Source organism: Primulina huaijiensis, chromosome 14, assembly GCF_012295235.1.
Source record: "Primulina huaijiensis isolate GDHJ02 chromosome 14, ASM1229523v2, whole genome shotgun sequence".
Taxonomy (NCBI): Eukaryota; Viridiplantae; Streptophyta; class Magnoliopsida; order Lamiales; family Gesneriaceae; genus Primulina; species Primulina huaijiensis.
Genome location: NC_133319.1, coordinates 5,334,818 through 5,359,997, shown reverse-complemented (window position 1 = coordinate 5,359,997; position 25,180 = coordinate 5,334,818). Strand labels below are relative to the sequence as shown.

General features: G+C 34.9%; 1 protein-coding gene across 4 annotated transcripts; it reads right to left on the bottom strand.

The window, feature by feature from the left end:
* Nucleotides 1-859: 859 nt before the first annotated feature.
* LOC140957689 (methyl-CpG-binding domain-containing protein 6-like) lies at nt 860-20,524 on the bottom strand. 4 transcript variants are annotated; one of them, XM_073415028.1, is made up of 3 exons: nt 20,022-20,524; nt 1,379-1,492; nt 860-1,234 (listed from the first exon to the last, which is right to left on the bottom strand). In XM_073415028.1, the coding sequence occupies exons 1-3, from the start codon at nt 20,409-20,411 to the stop codon at nt 1,157-1,159; spliced, it is 582 nt and encodes a 193-aa protein (XP_073271129.1). In that variant the 5' UTR covers nt 20,412-20,524; the 3' UTR covers nt 860-1,156. The 4 variants fall into 4 exon arrangements, with proteins under 4 accessions (XP_073271129.1, XP_073271131.1, XP_073271130.1 ...); XM_073415030.1 differs by having other exon boundaries at nt 860-1,231; nt 20,022-20,521; XM_073415029.1 differs by lacking the exon at nt 20,022-20,524 and adding an exon at nt 12,869-13,386.
* Nucleotides 20,525-25,180: the final 4,656 nt, after the last annotated feature.

Sequence of the window (25,180 nt, the reverse complement as noted above, 5' to 3'; positions counted from 1 at the left end):
TAATAGTATAATATTTATTATATTATTTTAATAATTAGATAATATTTATTGTATTATTTTAATAATTAAATATAAAATCATAAAAATTAAAAACACGCAGTCACACAAGACAGGGTGGACCTATATTTAATTATATAAATTTATAAATATATTTTACAATAATTTTATAATTAAACATCTAACACACAAATTTATTGAATAATATTTAAACATTCAAGTACACAGTTAAAATAAAAATACGAATTCAAATTCAGATAATTTAAATGCAAATATAATAAAAGATAAACAAACTAAATCATCAATAATATTTCTAGTTTTTTATTATTATTTTTTTTTGACATTTTTAACTCTCCTAAATATATAATGGATAAAATATCAGAAAAATCAACAGCAAAATTTTGAAATTAAAATTACAATACCCAATTGAAATACAAATACAAAGATAATATAAAATTGGAATACAAATTCAAAGATAATACATAATTGAAAGAATACAAATGAACATTTGAATTTGTATTCCGCTTTCTTGCTTCAGTATGATTGATATTTTAGATTTAAAATTCTACCATATATCTTAGTTACTCTATTCAAATATTATACTTCAATTCAATTTTTTATATTTTGAAATTCTTAAATATCTGATCCAACATACATAATTTCCTAAATTTTGAAAATTTAATGTCAGCAAAAACCCACTAGGGACCTAAATTCTAGTAACCACCCTACAGCTACGTTATAGGTCTCCTTTTGCCTTCGTTCAGACAAATCGACCGAGAAATCCGACATTGAAAACAATTTACAGCTTTCTGAATATGTGTGTGTGGGTGTGCCTAAAAAAATAAGATAAAAACTTGTTGAATAAAGTCAGGACTCTACATTTGTCCTAATTCACCTTCCTTTTAATTAACCTCAAACAAGCAAACCAGATGGTCTAAAATATTCCACCACAAATCATCCCAACATATAATTTGAATGCAACAGAGCTATAAAAGAAGGTGTCCTTGTCCAGCTGAAAGAGAGATTCCAAATAGCAGTAAAATGTAAGTAATAAATCTATCTGAGCTCTATGCAGAACACGCGAAATCTCCGTCATTCATCTCTACAGCTACAGGCCTCGTCTTGATTTTTTGTTTATGACTAGTAAGAGCTGAAACCACTAAGCTACTGCCCGAGCCTTCTTGTGTTTCGAACTGGACTTGGGCTTTTTCTGGCTCCCAGGGCTCGCTGAAGGCTGCTATAGTAATGTGGAAAAATCATTTTCCCAAATAAAAAAAAGGATGAAACATCACCACTAGTGTAATGGCAAAATGAGTGTTAGAATAGATACAAAGGCTGATGAACAGATACTAAATGTACTAGGAACAAATATTTTACTGACCCCAGCATCTGTGTCAGAGTTGGACTTTCGCTTTGGTTCACCTCCTGAAGCAAGAAAGCGGAGCACCTCATTCTTTGAACGCAGCTTGCGTTTTCCAGATGGAGCAACGTAATACTGCACAATTCAAATGTTCATTATCTAACGGGTAAGACAGAAGGTTGTGTAAATGCAATTACACTGCAACACCTATAGAGCCACACAAAATGAGACTAAAACAAGGTAGAGCCAATAATTGAATGGTAAACTATAAAGTGCATCCACAGTGAGTAAAAGGAGCACATCACGCTTTGATTTGCATGTAACAACACAAAGTCAACACCAATAAATCATTGAACCAGGTCACTACGAGCTGATCTCTATTTGTTTTTTTCCCCTTGTGACTTATACTAATACAGTTTCAAAGAAGAAAAGGAAGTTAATACAGGCTGACACCATGTTCTCTAATTCTTTTTGCTTAGTTTCCCAATGCACTCATGCATTCTTTGGTAAATCATATATGCACCATTTGAAGCGAAAGATGAAACATTAACTGATAACACATTTATTTCATTCAACGTTCAACAAAAGTTCTACAAAGGGTTAAAGTTATAAATCATTATGTTGAGTGTATAAACAGATTCATCATTCATATATTATACATCATTTATCATCTCATCCCACGTACCAAACGGTGCAATCAAGTTTAATTCCTAATTGGGCAGATTATAAATGTATGTACTTGAAATACAGAACAGAATGACTCACATGTTGACTGATGCAAAATAATTCACAGAAACATCTTCAATTTCACAATCACATTTCTTGAGTCATGCAAAAAAAGTACCTAGAAGAATGTTATTGTTAGAAAATAACATACAAGCTATAATAACTGAATGCACGAGATTGCAGGTACATTGTACAGGCCACGTGTCATCTACAAAGAATTCAGCAGGCATGTCGAAAAGATAGTCAAAGTACCGATGAAAAATTACCAGTTACACAATGAAGCTGCATACTGTTTTTCTCTCTCTCTTTCATCTATGTTAAGAACCAACATTTGGGTCCTCCTCTGGCATCACATTGAGATCAATATAAGTTATACGCTTCAAAAGTGGTGACATCAGGTTAACTGCCAGATACTAGGTGGCCAAGAAAAATGTTGCTTTGGAACAGCAGAATCTAGAGGTTCATGGGTAAGCTAACCAAAGAAAGAACCAATTGAAATTAAAGTTGTAAAATTACTCTTTCAATTATTCATGGCCCCAAGCCTACGCCCATATGGAAGTTGAGGGAGCAGTAAACACACGACAGGGTTAAGGTTGAGGGAAAGAAAAGGTGAAGGGGGAATCTTAATGGGATATGCAGTTATAACTTTTGTTCCAGAAAAAGATTAGCTCGGGCTAGGCTAGGGGCAAGGGAGCAGTTTCCTGAATCAATTCATTTTTACAAGGATTGCATCAGTTTTTCGTCTTTCATTCTTGATAGGTGTCGATTTCACGTGTCATGTCACGTTGTTTTGAGTCCGTGGTTGCATGGTTTTTTTTGTATCGCGTCCGTATTTTGTTTATTTATTTCATAGTTAGTCTATTTGGGTCAGTCCTCACTTGAATTGGTTGTTTTGTAGGCAAGAGTGGCAAAAGACGAATTCAAGATGGAGTACGAAAAACTGGGTAGTAGAGCTCATGCTAGGGCCTGCAAAAATGCCGGACCCAGAAAGAATTGACAGAAATTATAAGGCTTGGGCAGAATATGATGCGCTAAGGCGATAAAAAATGACCGCCCCAGCGCAGCACTAAAGAAAAAAACATAGACGGACAGAGCAAGGCAAGCTAGGAGCGACGCGAAAAAGAAAATATATGTGCAGATTTTCTGGACCAAGAAGGAAGGAAGTGATGGACTCTTTGATGGATATGAAAGAAGAAAAACCTTGGGCACGAAACGAGAGGAGGGCGACACAAGATTCTAACAATTGTTTGTTTATTATTTGAGTTTATATTATTTTTATTGCATTCGTTTCATATCTTTATTTGAATTTCTATTTAATTTAATAACTCATTCAGCTATTCGTTTTTAATTAACTAATACTAGATGTAAATTTGTCATATATTAATCTTTGTGGGAATGATACTCGTACTTGTTATATTATATTAAAATTTGACTCGTACACTTGCGGTAATATCAAGCAACTTGGAGACATTTAATTGTTCTAAATTATTGATTTAGAAAAATTCGATGAATTTTCTCTTTTTACTAATATTGAGTGCAATATATATTTCTCTATCTAATTTGTGGAATTTCTGCAATTGATACGGGTATGAATCAAGCAAATTCAGCTCAAATTCGAGCTCTAAATCGAGCCACACTCAAACCGATGTAATTTATTTTCCAAGCTTCGAGCCAGCCAAAAACAATTGAGATCGATCTTGAACAAAAAAATCACAATATTTAGTTTTAATTCAGATTGTTCGCACCTATAGACATGCTGAATTTCGACTAAGGAAAAAGGACGACAAATTACCATTGAGAGTAATATGAGATCCATGCATCAATCCAAAACATTTGTGAATAAGACACAGGGGGAACCTCGAACCAACATATCTTACAAAAGCCAAAAACTCAAGCGAGGGGAAGGAGACCATGGTAGGGATGACACAAATTTGGTTTGACGAGGTACGCCCAACCTACGAGGAACCTATTTTCCAAGCATTGAGGAGCCATATCCAATTGGTTGCTTATCAAAGGCCGACGCTATTTTGAGGTCAATTATGCACCGACTGCATAGCGAATGCAAATCGCGCTCATCTATGTGGAAAGAACAACAATTTATTGCCGCTGGTGGGTTAAAAAGCGAACAACAAATTTGAATTAGGAAGGATTTTCAGGAGTGTGTTTAAAATAACTTTAATTTAAGCAAGCATTTACATGCCAGAAAACCAATTGCAAGTCACGGTACTCAAGCGAGATTGAAGCATTATATATTGCCCAATACGAGCATGTTTATGAACTTTAGTTCATAATTTTACGAAACAGTAATAAATCACACTGAAAAAAATAAATGTATTTAAGAGGCAAGCAATTCATAACATTAGGCTTATATTGCCAATCTTGCAATGATAATAAATCACACTGGTGAAAATAATTGTAATTAAGAGACGAAGTAAATGAATAGTCAATTATGGTAAACTAAATTTTGCAGCTTTAGACATGCAAAGAAATCATAATATCGGGCTCGTAATACGAATCTGGAACAAAAAGTTTCAAAATGTTTAACTCCTACACACTGCTCGTGTTTAAAAAGGTCATCTTGAATCGGATGGAATTTTATATGAAAAATTAGGTTCAAATGTCTTTAATTTCACTAGAATCTAGTGGTAAAGGGATGAAAGATGAGAGAAAATAAAAGAATTCAAAGTTCAAATGTTAGAAATCAAAGAATCCTTTTTGGTCCATGGATTCAAGATCGATAGCAATTTGGTCCATGCAGCAGATTATATTGATACATGACTCCATGAATACCATCAGATTCATTGCCATATTATGTATATATTTTAATTTGCTTCCAAGGATTCGGATGTAATCCATGCCAGATCCCATTTTAATGTATGTGTGTACATCACACGTACTTTTATGCACACTTGCATGCATAAAGCCACATTTTTAGACAAATTTAATAATGGAAACAACTTGTATTCAAGTCAGACCCCTTCTAAGCATTGTATACTCTTTCTAAAATAAAGGAGGGCTTATTTGAGCATTTAAAGGGAACAAAGAACAAGGCAACTTTGGCGCGCAATTGAATTTTAGAAAAGATTCAAAGCCCAAAACCATCCTACGCAAAATACATAGATGTTAGTTTGCTCTCTTTATTAATGAATTAAATTCTTTTTGCGACATCTTTTTCATCGTTTCATTCAGTACCATGTGTAAATATTTTGGTCAGTCTTTTCTATGCTTAGGTGCTTGATCTGGAGGTCGAGAGAACTAGCTCTAGGTAATGGTAAAGATTTGAAAACCGAGATGGACTTGTAAGATGTGCAGTCAGCCATAGTTATTAAATGCCAAAAAGACACGGTGAGGCGTGTCTTTATGCCATGAGACTTAATTCGCATTGCACCTTTAACCGCTAATAATATGATAAAATGAAACTAAATTTTACATTTTTATAATTTTTTATGAAGTAATTAACATGAACTTTAGTTGTCATCCAATTTATCTCCGTTCAAATTTGATAAACGGATGTCTTTCCATTTTCTTTTAAAAACTTGCCTCTTTTACTTCTACATTTGAAGCTAAGTTACTAATCATTGATTGTTTCAATTCATTGACTTAAGAAATAAACATAATTATAATGCTTTAGTAATCTTTACAATGACATCACTAGGCCTCACATCCATTATATTATTTGATGACTTAGTATACTTGTTAATAATGCTCTTAATCCATCGAACATTATTTGTGGGAATCTTAAAGAAGAAAGTTTAAAATTGCATTGATGACAACGGAAGTAGAAGAAGGGGGATTAAATTAATTTAATTGGGTAGTACTATGTTGCATGGATACGGGCACGGGTATCGTATCGAATACGATTCAGTAATACGACAAATTTTGAAAATATCAGACAATACGGCTAGAATATTGAAATTATTAAAAGATATATAAATATATTATATAGGTGGACTTTCACCTCGAGAAAAGGAGAGTGAAAGCCCACCTACATAATATATTATATATATTTTACACCTTAGTAATTGACATTATACAGCTTGGATACGGAAATTATTAAAAGATATATAAATATATTTATATATTATATAGGCGGGCTTTTCCATGTTGCATAGATACGGGTACGGGTACGAGTATTGTATTATTCGATATGGATACGACGACAAGGAAAATTTTGAAAATATAAGAAACGATACGGCTAAGATACAACAATTATTAAAAAATATATATAATTATATGTATAAATTTATATAAATTTAGTATGAAAAAATAAAAACAGTAGAGATAATATATATTGATATATGTGTGTGTGTGTGTAAATATATACGTAATGTACAACTTCAGAAAAGTGATTTAAGAAGAAAAAAATAATCAAAACATATCCCGGCCGTGTCCAAGACATAACCAACTGGTTAAACCTATAAAAAGTCAACGACACATGTATCGCGTGTTGTATCCGTGTCAAATACTTCAGGAAAAAAATTAGAAGTATTCGTGTTACATAGGCTTTCACTCTCACACTCAAATTCTGAAATTTCTCCTTTGCCAATTAGGAGAGTGAATTGGAATTAAGAAGAAAAGGAGAGTGATTTAGAACCGAGTAAATCAAATTGAAGTTTATTATGAGTGTTTAAGGTGGCGAGCTTCTTATTGGCATCAGAGATGAGGGCGGCTTTGAGATGAGGAGAGGAGTTGAGATGAGGAAGCCAGATTAATTTTCTGTTTGTTTATCGCTAATAAGCCCACTTAATTTTCAGCTATTTTAAAATTAGCCCCAAAGTTCATTTTTTTCATATGACCCCTAAAATTTTTAATTTTTTTGCAATTCCAACCAAATATATCGTAAAACGTATCTCTCCCGTGTTCAAGACGTATCTGAATGGTCAAACCTATATAAAGTCAAAGATACGGATTTTCCCATATCTGACATGCATATTGGTGTATCGTACCCGTACTGATACTTCAAAAAGAAATTACAAGTGTCTATGCTACTAAAATCAGACATACAAGCAAAAAATAACAGTAGGCTTTCATTGGCAATCCTAACTATAAAGTCCCTCCAATGAAAATTCAATTTTTGGATACTGTTTTCCGTTCCAATCTTACACTTAACATTTTCGCATTTAAAAGTGCCATTTTGAATTAGTAAGGAATTTCTCTTGGAACAATAGCTAGAAGTTCTCCGTCAACCATCAACTGATAGGAACCATAGTTGGAAGGTTTCTGTTCGATATTTAATATCAATGGTAATTTCCTCTAGCATAGTAAATTGATATCGTTATTTTCCTCATCTAATGCTCTATTTACTTTTTCCCTTTTAAATCTTGCTTATGAGCTCTATTCAAGAAAATATCCTATGACAGCTTGAATATTTGTGTCAATTAGTGCTTTACCAGATAAACTCCATGGATGCCAAAAATGTTTCTATTTGCATCTATAAAAGCGTCGAAAAGGCATTTGTTGGGTCGGAAAAAACACAAGAACTTCACACCAGACCTTGTATCAAGAATTATTGGATATGTAGATGAACTTGAACAATTGAAAAGAGATTACTCCCTTGCAACTATAAATTTGAAGATGCAGATTCAAAGAATTTCATGTCTAAATTAGTAATTGTAAGCTACGAAGAAGAAGAATCTAATATGTCCAAACCCATGAGAAAACCAATGGTCATCCCCAAGACTCCCAAAAGCAAAATTTACAGTGTTCTAAAATTTGAGCTAAGCGGTCGTCTAGACGCTAGGCGCCAGCCGACGGCATAGAAAAAGTGCTAGTTGGCCAGCCTAGGTAGCAAGGATGCCTAGGCGGCCCTAAGCGTCGACTAATCGGCCTATGCGTCCTAGGCGCCATGGACAATTAGAGCTTTTAGGTTTTCTTTGGTTTTTTAAAACTTTTTTGGGCTTTTAATTTAAATTAAAATCACAATTAAAAAAATGAAAGGTAATATTTTTATAGGCCATAAACCAAAGTCCAAGAAGAAAAGCGATTTGTTGACTTGTCCCAACACACAAAACTTTATCTTCGCCTACGATCTAAAGTGAGAGAACTTCACGAGGATGACTTTACATCCGAAGAAGAAGAGAATGACCACAATGATTATATGGAGTTGGTGTCCGATGAAAATCAACTTGTTGAAAATTATGAAGAAGAAGTGAAGTAAATTTGTGATATTATAATAGTCGTGTAATTTTGAATGCATTTTAAATTTGATGGCATTATATTGGAGTTATAGTATGTGATTTATCATGTTGATACCGTGAAATCCGCCTAGCGATGCTTAGGCGGTCTGACGCCGACTACCGCCTAACGAATTTTAGAACTTTGAAATATTATCTACAGAATTTCAAATCAAAGATACACCCATGAAGAACTCCACCATGTAAAAGACAAGAGTATAAATTTATCCCCGGAATTCAGAGCAACCAGCCACATAAGGTAAGTCAAAACAAAATCAATAATCTTGAGATTCATCAACCACTGACTTTTTTTGGATAGTAATCCTTCGAAGGTTTTGTTCGCGATTAATAATTGTCTTTGCTGGAAGAACGATGAAATTGTGACACTTAGGTTGATGTACATTTTACGAAGGTTTGACTTGCACAATTTCCTCCGGTTCTTTTCATCAAGCACTTGTTATGACACTTGGTATCGGTATCAATCTCACATGTTCGATTTCATGAGTTGCAAGTTTGCGTAATTATTGGAATGGGACTAATAAGAGAGCAATAATTACTCGTGTTCAGAGAGAAGTCAAAACGTCACTTGGGCTGCTGCAAATTTTAAAAGATTTGAGTTGCACAACTACCATTAACTTTTAAACTTTTAATAAATTTGCATCACATTGAACCTAAAAAAACATTGATTTTGTCATCAACATCATTGCCTACAAAGCAAGAAAGAGAATCCAAGTCCAAAATGCAAGTGAAAAAAATTCGACAAAAGTCAAGCTTTTCCAACCCTATTGAACTTAAAAAACATTGATTTTGTATTCGACATCATTGCCTACAAATTAAGAAAGAGACTCCAAGTGCAAAATGCAAGTAAAAAAATTCAAAAAAGTCATGCTTTTCCAAGCTCATTTTTGTCGAGTTAAAATATTTAGTTTACTATGGGTCTCCAACAAAAGATCAGCTCAGACAAGAGAAAGTAAAGTGAATCTAAAAATCTGCTATATAGATTCTCGATCCTTGGTCATTTATATGATAATTTGGTAGTTATGGTGCATTCGACAAAGCCACGTTAATTTTTCCATTAATGTGGCCGGCTTATTTTTTCTTGGTTGTTACAATTAAACACCGTAAAAGAGATGTATTAGAAAAGTAAGAGGCCGACTGGAAAAGCCGAGGGTAAAAAGACACAATGCATTGGTCATGCTTATATAATCACATAAACTCCATATCTATGTAAAAGATCTCTGAATTATAACAACGATGCAATCATACCCTGATTGACAACTCTGTAACTAATCCACAAATAAAAGGAAGGTGCATTACATGTAATAACAAGAATTCAATAAGAGGTACTTGTAAGAGAGATAAAACGGGAAAACCTACTCAATCGATGGTTTGAGTAAAGGCTCTTGATTACCTTACTCTTGGTTCTATCTTTAAGTCATCCAGTTCGGTGCCCTAAGTACCGCCTCAGCCAAGTCTTTTACTAGGGCAAACATCGACATTGTCTTTGCCTCAATCACCGAATCTGACCCAAACTCCATATCCCCATTAGTTTCATGACACTCAAATGCAGGTTTTCTCGGGGCAAGCATCGATGCTGGCTTTGAGTCAATCACCGAATCTGGCGCAAACTACGGATCATCATTAATTTCATGGCACTCGAGGGCACAAGTCTTCATTGTCGAGTCGTTCCGGTCAGTTTTGATGAAGGAATTGGATCCAATGGATCACTTTAAGAACATTAGACTTGCACAGTTACCTCCAATATAACTTTTCTTAATGAAATTGGCATCTAATCAGTCTCATGTATTCCCATCATTTTGGTAAGCATTCCCGTCATTTTGGTAAGCATGGCATATTTCCAAATCAAAAGCACCAAACTTCATTAATTTTACCATTCATGTGGCCGGCTTATTTTTCCTTGCTTGTTACAATTAAACATAACACCATATAAAGAGAGATGTATCACGCAGCCAGATCAATCATGGGACCCGGGCATGCTGCCAGAAATTGCAAACGTAAATCAAAGGTGGAGCTAGGTCGATTGAGTCAATCATACTTAATATTTTTAAGATAGAGCTGCCCACACCCAAGATATCCCGATTGAAATAATAAGCTCAGAATCAAGACACTCGATCATAGTCAAATATAAGTATTAACTAAAACGGCCATCTAGGCCAACTAGATAAATCCATTTATGTACCTTTAATAAAAAAAACTCTTCAACTAAATTTGTCACACCATGTTCAAAAACCATCTTGCACCAACGTATTTCTACGTAAAAGATTCCTAAACTATAAGATATTGTGAAAGCATGCCCTAATTGGACACTTCCGTATCTAATCCGCAAATAAAAGAAGTTGCATTACATGTAATAACAAGCACTCGATAAGAAGCATGTGTAAAAGAGATAGGGAGGAAAAAAACCTACTCGGTAGATAGTTCTGTGATGGCTTCCGAGGACTGGACTCTTAGTTCTATCTTCCAATTGTCCAGTAGCCATCTCCGTCGCTTAGCCATCTCCTCAGGGTCCCTAACCTTCGGTGCCCTGGGTACCGCCTCACTCCAGTCTTTTCCTAGGGCAAGCTTAGACATTGGCTTTGCATCAATAACCGAATCCGACCCAAACTCCGGATCCCTCCTTGTGTCATTACGTTCTTCTGCCGGAGTTTTTATCGTAGAGTCATTCTGGTACGGGTCAATGAAGGAATCGGATCCTAGCAATGGGTCACTTTACGAAGATTTTGGTTATAACTTTTAGTAATGCAACAAGTGTTGCAATTGGTATCAAACCAATCTCATGTGTTCGATTTCCAAAAGTTGCAAATTGGTGCAATTATTGGAATGGAAATCATTGGAGAGCAATTGCTCATGTTGATACAATCGAAACATAGCACTTGAGTTGTTACAAATTTTAAAAAATATGAGTTGCACCAGTACATCAACTATAGCTTTTGGTAAATTCGCATGCACTTGAACCTACAAGTTCATTGACTTTGTCATCGGCATATTGCCAACAGAGCAAGAAAGAGAATCTAAGCCCAAGAGGAAAAGTTAAAAAAAATTCGCAAAAGGAAGGCTTTTCCAACCTCATTTCTGCTAAGTCAATACATTTAGTTACTTTGGTGATAACAAAATATCCACTTAAGTACAGTTGTGATCACCAAAAATAGCCGGGAGGTTTATTCAAGAATTGAAAGTTGAAAAGCTCGTTGAATCGATATATCTTCTATATAGATTCTTTAGCCTTGGTCATTTATAAGATATTTTGATAAGCGTGGTGTACTTCCAAACCAAGAGCAGGACAAAGTGTAACGCTCCAGATTCGACGACTGTACCCACTGTACCGATACCAATCTTTCCAGCGTGCTTATGCCCACACTCACACACACCCTAGGAAACTTCTCAGGAGTCACACATCCCAAAATTGCCCAAAATCAAGCACGCTTAACTTTAGAGTTCTTATGTGATGAGTTTCCGAAAAGAATATGCACCTTCTTGATATGAGTAGTACCCATCAAATCTTTTTAAGCCCTCCTCAACTGGACAGTCCCATACATGCACAGTATCGGGATCCTTCTCATTCCGGTGTGAGATCGATTCATTCATGTTCCCTTCATCTGGAATCATGCCAGGAGCCGTTCATTGTCCATGCAACCTCATGGGACCGGCGATCACCCCCCACCCTTTTCGGTCCTGGTCGTCACATGCCCACCAACTTCCGCTTGGTTTGTCCCCGAACAACACCATACTAAGAGAGGTCAGCTCTGATACCAAATGTAAAGCCCCAGATTCGACGACCGTCTTCAATGTACCAAGACGAATCTTTCCAGCCTGTTTATGTCATCACTCACACCTAGGAAACTTTCCAGGGGACACTTGGGGCAATTCTGAGATGGGTGACCCCCCTGGAAAGTTTCTTAGCACGATATAAAAACTCATCTTGGTACAATATAACAGTCGTCGAATCCGAGATGTTGCACAAAGTCTCATTAATTTTTCCATTCATGTGGGCGGCTTGGTGTTTCCATGGTTGTTACGATTAAACATTGCATGAAGAAAGATGTATCAGGAAAGAATAGGGCCGGCTGGAAATGTCAGGTGTGTAAAAGGTACATTGTACCGAAAAGGCTTGTACTATCACACATACTCTGAATCAACTATGGGATTTGGGCATATTGACGGAAATTGCAAACATAGATGAAAGGTGGAGCTGGCTCGATTGAACTTGATACTTTTTGAGCTCAAGCTCCCGACCCCCCAACATATGCCCGATGGAAAGATTAAGTTGGGAATAGAGGCAATAGCTCATAGTCAATTATAAGCTTTTGACTAAAACAGGCCTCTAGGCCAACTAGAGAAAATCCATTTTCTTACCTCTAAATTAAAAACTCTTTCAACTACATTTGCTAAACCGTGATCAGAACACAATCTTGCGCCCGCGCATCTACACATAAGAGATCCCTAATTTCAAAGATATGATGAAAGCACGCCCTAATTGGAAATTTCCATGTCAAATCCACAAATAAAGAAGCTGCATTACATGTCATAACAAGAACTCGATAAGAAGTACGAGAGAGAGAGAGAGAGAGAGAGAGAGAGGGAAAAAACATACGCGGTCGATGGTACCCGCAGTGGCTCCAGAGGACCGGACTCTTAGTTCTATATTCCAATCGTCCGGCAACCAGCTCGGCCGCTTAGCCATCTCCTCCGGGTCCCTAACCTTCGGCGCCTTGGGTACCGCCTCGCTCCAGTTTTCTCCTGGGCCCAGCATAGAAATTGGCTTCGCGTCAATGACCGAATCCGACGCAAACTCCGGATCCCCGTTACTTTCGATACGCTCGGGTGCCGGAGATTCCACGGTGGAGTCATTCCGGTCCGGGTCAATGAAGGATCCGGAACCTAACAATGGGTCATCCTGAATCGATTCATCCAGAGGCTCGCCGGAGACTGATACCGGTGATTGAGGTTGAGGAACTGGGCTAGGAGTTTCGGGTTCGGCCATTCCGACGGAGAGTGTGGAGAGGGTTCGGAGAAAGGGAACTGAGAAATTGTTAGCAGCGACTCAGCCCCCCTTTAAATACTTGCAATCTTCACACCGCTTTTTCAAAAATTGGCAGGTGAATTTATTTTGGGATGCTTTTCTTGCATTTCAGATATATATTCATTTTGGATTTCAGATGATGGTAACATTCAATGCATTTAAAATATAATAATTATANACCTCGAGGAAAGGAGAGTGAAAGCCCACCAACATAATATATTTATATATATTTTACACCCTAGTAATTGACATTATACAGCTTGGATACGGAAATTATTAAAAGATATATAAATATATTTATATATTATATAGGCGGGCTTTCCCATGTTGCATAGATACAGGTACGGGTACGAGTATCGTATTATTCGATACGGATACGGCGACACGGCAAATTTTGAAAATATAAGACACAATAAGACTAGGATACGATAATTATTAAAATATATATAATTATATATATATATTATCTTTATATATATATGTAAATATATACGTAATGTGCAACTTCAGAAAAGTGATTTAAGAAGAAAAAAATTATCAAAACATATCCCGGCCGTGTCCAAGACATATCCAACTGGTTAAACCTATAAAAAGTCAACGACACGTGTATCACGCGTTGTATCCGTGTCAAATGCTTCAGGAAAAAAATTAGAAGTATTCGTGTTCCATAGGCTTTCACTCTCACACTTTAATTCTGAAATTTCTCCTTTGCCAATTAGGAGAGTGAATTGGAATTAAGAAGAAAAGGAGAGTGATTTGGAACTGAGTAAATCAAATTGAAGTTTATTCTGAGTGTTTAAGGTGGCGAGCTTCTTATTGGCATCAGAGATGAAAGCAGCTTTGAGATGAGAAGAGGAATTGAGATGAGGAAGCCAGATTAATTCTGTTTATTTATCGCTAATAAGCCCACTTAATTTTCAGCTATTTTAAAATTAGCCCCAAAGTTCATTTTTTTCATATGACCCCTAAAATTTTTTTTTTTTTTTTTGCAATTCCAACCAAATATATCGTAAAATGTATCTCTCCCGTGTTCAAGACGTATCCGAATGGTCAAACCTATAGAAAGTCAAAGATACGGATTTTGCCATATCTGACATGCATATTGGTGTATCGTACCCGTACTGATACTTCAAAAAGAAATTACAAGTGTCTATGCTACTAAAATCAGACATACAAGCAAATAATAACAGTAGGCTTTCATTGGCAATCCTAACTATAAAGTCCCTCCAATGAAAATTCAATTTTTGGATACAATTTTCAAGTTCCAATCTTACATTTAACATTTTCGCATTTAAAAGTGCCATTTTGAATTAGTAAGGAATTTCTCTTGGAACAATAGCTAGAAGCTCTCCGTCAACCATGAACTGATAGGAACCATAGTTGGAAGGTTTTTGTTCGATATTTAATATCAATGGTAATTTCCTTTAGCATAGTAAATTGATATCGTTATTTCCTCATCTAATGCTCTATTTACTTTTTCCCTTTTAAATCTTGCTTATGAGCTCTATTCAAGAAAATATCCTATGACAGCTTGAAGATTTGTGTCAATTAGTGCTTTACTAGATAAACTCCATGGATGCCGAAAATGTTTCTGTTTTGCATCTATAAAAATGTCGAAAAGGCATTTGTTGGGTCAAAAAACACAAGAGCTTCACACCAGACCTTGTATCAAGAATTATTGGATATGTAGATGAACTTGAACAATTGAAAAGAGATTACTCCCTTGCAACTATAAATTTGAAGATGCAGATTCAAAGAATTTCATGTCTAAATTAGTAATTGTAAACTACAAAGAAGAAGAATCTAATATGTCCAAACCCATGAGAAAACCAATGGTCATCCCCAAGACTCCCAAAAGCAAAATTTACAGTGTTCTAAAATTTGAGCTAAGCGGCCGTCTAGGCGCTAGGCGCCAGCCGACGGCATAGAAAAAGTGCTAGTTGACCAGCCTAGGTGGCAAGGATGCCTAGGCGGCCCTAAGCGTCGACTAATCGGCCTATGCGTCCTAGGCGCCATGGACAATTAGAGCTTTTAGGTTTTCTTTGGTTTTTTAAAACTTTTTTGGGCTTTTAATTAAATTAAAATCACAATTAAAAAATGAAAGGTGATATTTTTATAGGCCATAAACCAAAGTCCAAGAAGAAAAGCGATTTGTTGGTTTGTCCTAACACACAAAAATTTATCTTCGCCTACGATCTGAAGTGAGAGAACTTCACGAATATGACTTTACATCCGAAGAAGAAGAGAATGACCACAATGATTATATTGAGTTGGTATCCAATGAAAAACAACTTGTTGAAAATTATGGAGAAGAAGTGAAGTAAATTTGTGATATTATAATAGTAGTGTAATTTTGAATGCATTTTAAATTTTATGGCATTATGTTGGAGTTATAGTATGTGATTTATCATGTTGATACCGTGAAATCCGCCTAGCGATGCTTAGGCGATCTGACGCCGACTACCGCCTAGCGAATTTTAGAACTTTGAAAAATTAGCTACAAAATTTCAAATCAAAGATACACCCATGAAGAACTTCACCATGTAAAAGACGAGTATAAATTTATCCCCGGAATTCTGAGCAATCAGCCACATAAGGTAAGTCAAAACAAAATCAATAATCTTGAGATTCATCAACCACTGACTTTTTCTGGATAGTAATCCTAAGAAGGTTTTGTCCGCGATTAATAATTGTCTTTGCTGGAAGAACGATGAAATTGTGACGCTTAGGTTGATGTACATTTTACGAAGGTTTGACTTGCACAATTTCCTCCGGTTATTTTCATCAAGCACTTGTTATGACACTTGGTATCGGTATCAATCTCACGTGTTCGATTTCATGAGTTGCAAGTTTGCGTAATTATTGGAATGGGACTCATAAGAGAGCAATAATTACTCATGTTCAGAGAGAAGTCAAAACGTCACTTCGGCTGCTGCAAATTTTAAAAGATTTGAGTTGCACAACTACCATTAACTTTTAAACTTTTAATAAATATGCATCACATTGAACCTAAAAAAACATTGATTTTGTCATCAACATCATTGCCTACAAAGCAAGAAAGAGAATCCAAGTCCAAAATGCAAGTGAAAAAAATTCGACAAAAGTCAAGCTTTTCCAACCCTATTGAACTTAAAAAACATTGATTTTGTCATCGACATCATTGCCTACAAAGCAAGAAAGAGACTCCAAGTCCAAAATGCAAGTAAAAAAATTCAAAAAAGTCATGCTTTTCCAACCTCATTTTTGTCGAGTCAAAATATTTAGTTTACTATGGGTCTCCACCAAAAGATCAGCTCAGACAAGAGAAATTAAAGTGAATCTAAAAATCTGCTGTATAGATTCTCGATCCTTGGTCATTTATATGATATTTTGGTAGTTACGGTGCATTCGACAAAGCCACGTTAATTTTTCCATTAATGTGGCCGGCTTATTTTTTCTTGGTTGTTACAATTAAACACCGTGAAGAGAGATGTATTAGAAAAGTAAGAGGCCGACTGGAAAAGCCAAGGGTAAAAAGACACAATGCATTGGTCATGCTTATGTAATCACATAAACTCCATATTTATGTAAAAGATTTCTAAATTACAACAACGATGCAATCATACCCTGATTGACAACTCTGTAACTAATCCACAAATAAAAGGAAGGTGCATTACATGTAATAACAAGAATTCAATAAGAGGTACTTGTAAGAGAGATAAAACGGGAAAACCAACTCAATCGATGGTTTGAGTAAAGGCTCCTGATTACCGTACTCTTGGTTCTATCTTTCAGTCATCCAGTTCAGTGCCCTAAGTACCGCCTCAGCCAAGTCTTTTACTAGGGCAAACATTGACATTGTCTTTGCCTCAATCACCGAATCTGACCCAAACTCCATATCCCCATTAGTTTCATGACACTCAAATGCAGGTTTTCTCGGGGCAAGCATCGATGTTGGCTTTGAGTCAATCACCGACTCTGACGCAAACTCCGTATCATTATTAATTTCATGGCAATCGAGGGCACAAGTCTTCATTGTCGAGTTGTTCCGGTCAGGTTCGATGAAGGAATTGGATCCAATGGATCACTTTAAGAACATTAGACTTGCACAGTTACCTCCAATATAACTTTTCTTAATGAAATTGGCATCAAATCAGTCTCATGTATTCCCGTCATTTTGGTAAGCATTCCCGTCATTTTGGTAAGCATGGCATATTTCCAAACCAAAAGCACAAAACCTCATTAATTTTACCATTCATGTGGCCGGCTTATTTTTTCTTGCTTGTTACAATTAAACATAACATCATATAACGAGAAATGTATCACGCAGCCAGATCAATCATGGGATGCTTAGTCATTGGCTTTGCATCCAACGTATCATATAACGAGAGATGTATCACGCAGCCAACGTATTTCTATATAAAAGATTCCTAAACTATAAGATATTGTGAAAGCATGCCCTAATTGGACACTTCCGTATCTAATCCGCAAATAAAAGAAGTTGCATTACATGTAATAACAAGCACTCGATAAGAAGCACGAGTAAAAGAGAAAGGGAGGAAAAAAAACCTACTCGGTAGATAGTTCTGTGATGGCTCCCGAGGACTGGACTCTTAGTTCTATCTTCCAATTGTCCAGCAACCAGCTCGGCCGCTTAGCCATCTCCTCAGGGTCCCTAACCTTCGGTGCCCTCGGTACCGCCTCACTCCAGTCTTTTCCAGGGGCAAGCTTAGACATTGGCTTTGCATCAATAATCAAATCTGACCCAAACTCCGGATCCCTCCTTGTGTATTACGTTCTTCTGCCGGAGTTTTTATCGTAGAGTCATTCCGGCGTGGGTCAATGAAGGAATCGGATCCTAGCAATGGGTCACTTTACGAAGATTTTGGTTATAACTTTTAGTAATGCAACAAGTGTTGCAATTGGTATCAAACCAATCTCATGTGTTCGATTTCCAAAAGTTGCAAGTTGGTGCAATTATTGGAATGGAAATCATTGGAGAGCAATTGCTCATGTTGATACAATCGAAACATAGCACTTGAGTTGTTACAAATTTTAAAAAATTTGAGTTGCACCAGTACATCAACTATAGCTTTTGGTAAATTCGCATGCTCTTGAACCTACAAGTTCATTGACTTTGTCATCGGCATATTGCCAACAGAGCAAGAAAGAGAGTCTAAGCCCAAGAGGAAAGTGAAAAAAAATTCGCAAAAGGTAGGCTTTTCCAACCTCATTTCTGCTAAGTCAATACATTTAGTTACTTTGGTGATAACAAAATATCCACTTAAGTACAGTTGTGATCACCAAAAATAGCCGGGAGGTATATTCAAGAATTGAAAGTTGAAAAGCTCGTTGAATCGATATATCTTCTATATAATTCTTTAGCCTTGGTCATTTATAAGATATTTTGACAAGCGTGGTGTACTTCCGAACCAAGAGCAGGACAAAGTGTAACGCTCCAGATTCGACGACTGTACCCACTGTACCGAAACCAATCTTTCCAGCGTGCTTATGCCCTCACTCACACACACCCTAAGAAACTTCTAAGGGGGTCACACATCCCAGAATTGTCCAAAATCAAGCACGTTTAACTATAGAGTTCTTATGTGATGAGTTTCCGAAAAGAATATGCACCTTGATACGAGTAATACCAATCAAATCTTTTTAAGTCATCCTCAGCTGGACAGTCCCATACATGCACAGTATCGGAATCCTTCTCATTCCGGTGTGAGATCGATTCATTCATGTTCACTTCATCTGGAAGCCTGCCAGGAGCCGTTCATTGTCCATGCAACCTCATGGGACCGGCGATCACCCCCCACCCTCTTCGGTCCTGGTCGTCACATGCCCACCAACTTCCGCTTGGTTCGTCCCGAACAACACCATACTAAGAGAGGTCAGCTCTGATACCAACTGTAAAGCCCCAGATTCGACGACTGTCTCCACTGTACCAAGACGAATCTTTCCAGCATGTTTATGTCATCACTCACACCTAGGAAACTTTCCAGGGGAGACTTGGAGCAATTCTGAGATGGGTGACCCCCCTGAAAAGTTTCTTAGCACGATGTAAAGACTCATCTTGGTACAGTGGGACGGTCGTCGAATCCGGGATGTTACATAAAGTCTCATTAATTTTTCCATTCATGTGGGCGGCTTGGTGTTTCCATGGTTACGATTAAACATTGCATGAAGAAAGATGTATTAGGAAAGAATAGGGCCTGGCTGGAAACGTCATGTGTGTAAAAGGTACATTGTACCGAAAAGGCTTGTACTATCACACATACTCTGAATCAACTATGGGATTTGGGCATATTGACGGAAATTGCAAACATAGATGAAAGGTGGAGCTGGCTCGATTGAACTTGATACTTTTTGAGCTCAAGCTCCCGACCCCCCAACATATGCCCGATGGAAATATTAAGTTGGGAATAGAGGCAATAGCTCATAGTCAATTATAAGTTTTTGACTAAAACAGGCCTCTAGGCCAACTAGAGAAAATCCATTTTCTTACCTCTAAATTAAAAACTCTTTCAACTACATTTGCTAAACCGTGATCAGAACAAAATCTTGCGCCCGCGCATCTACACGTAAGAGATCCCCAATTTCTAAGATATGATGAAAGCACGCCCTAATTGGACATTTCTATGTCAAATCCACAAATAAAGAAGCTGCATTACATGTAATAACAAGAACTCGATAAGAAGTACGTGTAAGAGAGTGAGAGAGAGATAGGGAAAAAACATACTCGGTCGATGGTACCCGCGGTAGCTCCAGAGGACCGGACTCTTAGTTCTATATTCCAATCGTCCGGCAACCAGCTCGGCCGCTTAGCCATCTCCTCCGGGTCCCTAACCTTCGGCGCCTTGGGTACCGCCTCGCTCCAGTTTTCTCCTGGGGCCAGCATAGAAATTGGCTTCGCGTCAATGACCGAATCCGACGCAAACTCCGGATCCCCGTTACTTTCATTACGCTCGGGTGCCGGAGATTCCACGGTGGAGTCATTCCGGTCCGGGTCAATGAAGGATCCGGAACCTAACAATGGGTCATCCTGAATCGATTCATCCAGAGGCTCGCCGGAGACTGATACCGGTGATTGAGGTTGAGGAACTGGGCTAGGAGTTTCGGGTTCGGCCATTCCGACGGAGAGTGTGGACAGGTTCGGAGAAAAAGAACTGAGAAATTGTTAGCAGCGACTCAGCCCTCCTTTAAATACTTGCAATTTTCACACTGCTTTTTCAAAAATTGGCAGGTGAATTTATTTTTGGATGCTTTTCTTGCATTTCAGATATTCATTTTGGATTTCAGATGATGGTAACATTCAATGCATTTAAAATATAATAATTATATTATATATATTATACTTACTATATATTATTTTTTTCAATTCTTACTGACTAATTATTTTTATTATTCAATAATAATGTCTTCATTCTTTAGAATATTTTTTTTATCATTTATATGTTCAAATTAATTTATTTTTGCTATTTTTCAAGATATTTAATAATTAAGCTGAAAAAAGTAAATCATGCAATAAAAAAAACTTTTCAATTTTTTTTATTATCTTATTATATTAATATGGGATAAAAAATTATAATTAAATTAAAATTTACAAAAATACTTTTAAATTTCAAATAATATTTATATTTATTGCACATGCAACATATGTTTTTCGTGAAATAATTATTATTATGTATGAGTGCATTAGTGTTTAAAATTTAGTGTAATAGTACACAATTTTTTTAATAGACAAAATTATCCATCTTCATAATATTATTTATTATTTGATTTTGAAAAAGAAAAAATATATTATGACACTAAAATAAAATTAATCCCAATCTCACCCTATTAACTTCATTATTTTCATAAATAAATCAGACCTCGATTTAAATATAAATTAGAAATAATTCTCGAATCATATTTCAATTTAAATCAATTCCATCCACTTGTACCAGTTGTTAATTAAACCACTAAATCCGAACATAATCTGGTGAGCAAAATTCTGTCAATTGATTGCAATATTACAACAATTAAATAAAAGACTTTTGAAATTTGTTTGCAAAATTCTTTAAAGAGTGGGTCTCATGTGAGACCGTCTCACGGATCTTAATCTGTGAGACGTGTCACCCCTACCCATATTCACAATAAAAAGTAATACTCTTAGCATAAAAAATAATATTTTTCATGCATGACCCAAATAAGAGATCCGTCTCACAAATACGACCATGAGACCGTCTCACACAAATTTTTGTCTTTTTGAAAAATAATGTGCTTCATATGTATTGTAATGTCACATCTGTTGTACTTTGTGAACAGTAATTTTCTTTTTTAAACCGTCGTAGTTGTAGTTAGTACATTATTTTTTGAAAGTTCTTGTAGAAACAAAATTTTTACCATCTTATTATATGACTTGTAATTTTATATTTTGAAAAAAAATAAGATAAATTAACATCGCTATTTGCAACCATACTTTAAAATTGGTCGAATTTATTAGGATAGAAAATGTGTTTAAAATAGGTGAATAAACAATTTAAATTGTCCTTTCAAAAAAAAAATTTAAATTGTGTTGTTCCTAAAGAGTTATAATAACTCATTCTTGAATTATGGGATGTATTCAATTCAGAGTTTTGATTGCTTTTAATAACTTTTTCAAATGATAGACTTTTATAGATTTGATAGATTTTTATTGACTTTTATGGATTCTCACAGATTTATAAACATATTTATGTGGATTCATGTAGACTTTTTTGCAAGATTTTTATAGACTTTTGTGAAATTTTTTTTATATAATTTTATATATTTTTTACTTAATTATAACATATTATTTTTTATTAATTTCTTTGAATCAATAATTAATTAACATATATAACATATTCAGTTTGAAATAGTTTTTCAATATTTATATTAATAAATAAAATATTTATTTAAAAATTAAATCATTTAATCCTTATATATGTATATGTGTGGGTTTGTATGTATGTTTGTAAATTTTTTAAAATACATCAATTGATTAATCTGTAATCTTGTTTTTGAATTGATAATATACATGTCAAAAGAATATTATTTAGCATTGTGTGGATATAATTTTGTATAAAAATATCATAGCTTATAAATTAATTGAAAATGCTAAAAAGAATTTAAAAAATCATGGTTGTTGCAAGGTTATTCAATTATTAAGAATTAAGCGACATTTTTTGGATCATCTTTTATTATTATTGAATATTACATTAATTTATATAAATCATACTTTAAAAATCACAAAATCAATTCTAGAATTCAAAATTTCCTATGATATTAAAATAAAAAATTATTAAATGAACAATCAACCAAAAAATGAAAAATTTGAAAAGAAAAGGTGAAAATATATATAGAGATACACTTCGAAAATTTGAGAGAATGATAGAGATAGATGAGAGGAGAAAAGATAAGAAGAGAGATGATGTGAAGAGACAGAGAGATAAATAAATAGCTTGTGTATGAGTTAGAAGTTTTAAAAATCCATCCAAATCTTTGGGTTGAACCAAATACAATTTTTGACAATTTATAGTTGTACCTTAAGCTTTAATGTTTGTATGTTAAAGAATTCCATGAAGTTATTAAAAGTCTATTGAAAATTTGAATACCTATAGACTTTTATAGAGTTTTTAGTTGAAACATTTTATCAAGTAAAGACATCGCGACTTTTTTTTATAGATTTTCGAAGATTAACAACTCTTACGCCACTTCTTTTATTGTCTGAAGGTATCCACTAGAAGTCTTTGACTTAGAACAACTACAAAGCACCAAACTCGATCCCAATTAGCACCCTCAACAATAACTTCAAGCACGCTCTCGATTGTAGGCCGCAACCTTTGAATTCGCATAATGTTTAACGTCTCTTATTCCAAGACTATAAACACAATCTAACGTCTTTGTGTAAATACTATCACTCATATATTATTTGAAGCTCAACTCTTTTGCATACGTGTGAGCAATTTTGTGTTTGAGGATTTAATCCATTACAATACCAATCCCTCGATTGTAACCTCACACAATGGGATAGATCTAAATCAGCTAATATATCTGTTAAGACTCTCCTACATACTTCAACCATTCGATAAATGCTTCTAGGTTGTTTTTTGGGTTAAGTTATTTTTCATCCTCTATTTTTTTTCTCTTATGATATGATCTTCATAAATTGAATTAACATTATCCAATATGATATGAAGGTTAGAAACAAGAATATGATTATTTAGAAATGTTATGTACGATTTCTAAAATTGAAACAAACATATTCGCGCTGCTGATCATATTCTAAGATCGAGCTAATTTTCTCTTGATCGAGTTGATTTGATTGTGCTGGTTGATCAGCCTGATTTGCTGGTTTAATCAGCTTGGTCTAAGTCGAGTTGGTCTAAGTAGATCTGATTATTTCTCTTAATTATAACTTTTGAGTCATCGATTTTTTGAGGAAAGTGATAACATGAACTTGTATCTATTTCTCTTATATTTTCATAGAATTAAGAATCATTTAATTTCGAGTTCGTATGAGATAGATATGCTCAAAATACTATACTATACACAAGTTATAACTCTTTTCTTCATTTAGTGCAGAATCATCAATTTCATCTTAGTTTTTCATCATCTTAAGATATGATATGGATGTCAACTTTGGAATATGATGTATAGATCATTGTCATAGCTTTGTACCGCATATTGAATTGTTACATTTCGATAATCAAGCTGGGAGATATAACAAAAATACTAAAACTGATTATGTCAAGCTTGCTACAACTTCAACTACATCCAGCTTGATTTTGCGACCACCAGCTTGCCTAGATAACATCACAATGGTCGAGCTGGTATGAAATATGACTTGTAGAATTTGAGTTGGTTGTTCAACCCTTTAGGTTGCTGGTCATTTGAGTCACCAAACTATGATATATCATCGCAAAGGTTCAACTTTCCAGAAACTAAGTTGTATTTTAGCAACTTATTACTTCCAATTTGACATCTACCAAGTGCACATTTAGTTAAATATATTAACAACATAATAAAAATTTTTGTTATTATCAAAATCAAGAATACTAGCGTTTTCGCAGCTCAAAAAATTCTTTGATTAATATTAACAATACCATGTTCCATTAAAATTTATGGAGAATAAATGAGTTAATGAGATGTTAGCAGTGGTATTCTTCTCACTGCAAATTCAACATTGATCAAAATATGTGAGATTCACGCTTAATCCCATTTGAAAATTTTAATGCAATTGTTTAATTTATAATAACAATATCATGTTCCATTAAAATTTCTGGAGAATGTTAATGAGATACTACGATTGTGGAATTGCCTCACTACAAATCAAAAGACTATCATTGATCAAAATATGTGAGGTTCATTATTGACTCCATATAATTTTTTAAATGCAATGATGATCATTTAATTTATCATGAGAGTAATGTCGGTTGAACAAAATCAAATAAATGATAATGAAATTGTATATATTTGTCATAAATGATTTGGTGAAATCGAGAAAAGATTGTACCAAAATACAAATAATTGGTGAGAGTGAGATGAGAGTGTATTTGAATGAAAAGATTTTAGGAAAAAATTGGTCAAGAAAAATAAATGCATCAGTAAAGATAAATTACAAAAAAAAAAAAAAAAAAAAAAGAAAGAAAATTTAGTTAAAATTGTTATTTAATTTCAACTAAATTTAAAAAGAGTATAATATGGTATCATTGCCAAATCAGGTAGTATGAAATACATGTTTATATATAGTGAGGCATTTATAATTCTTCTACTTTAATTTTAATCATGATAGTGGTATAAATATAAATTTTGGTGTAAATTTTGTAATATAAAATTTCTGAAGATTCGGTAGTTTGCAATATTATCCCAAGATAAACAATTTCACTTGTGAAATCA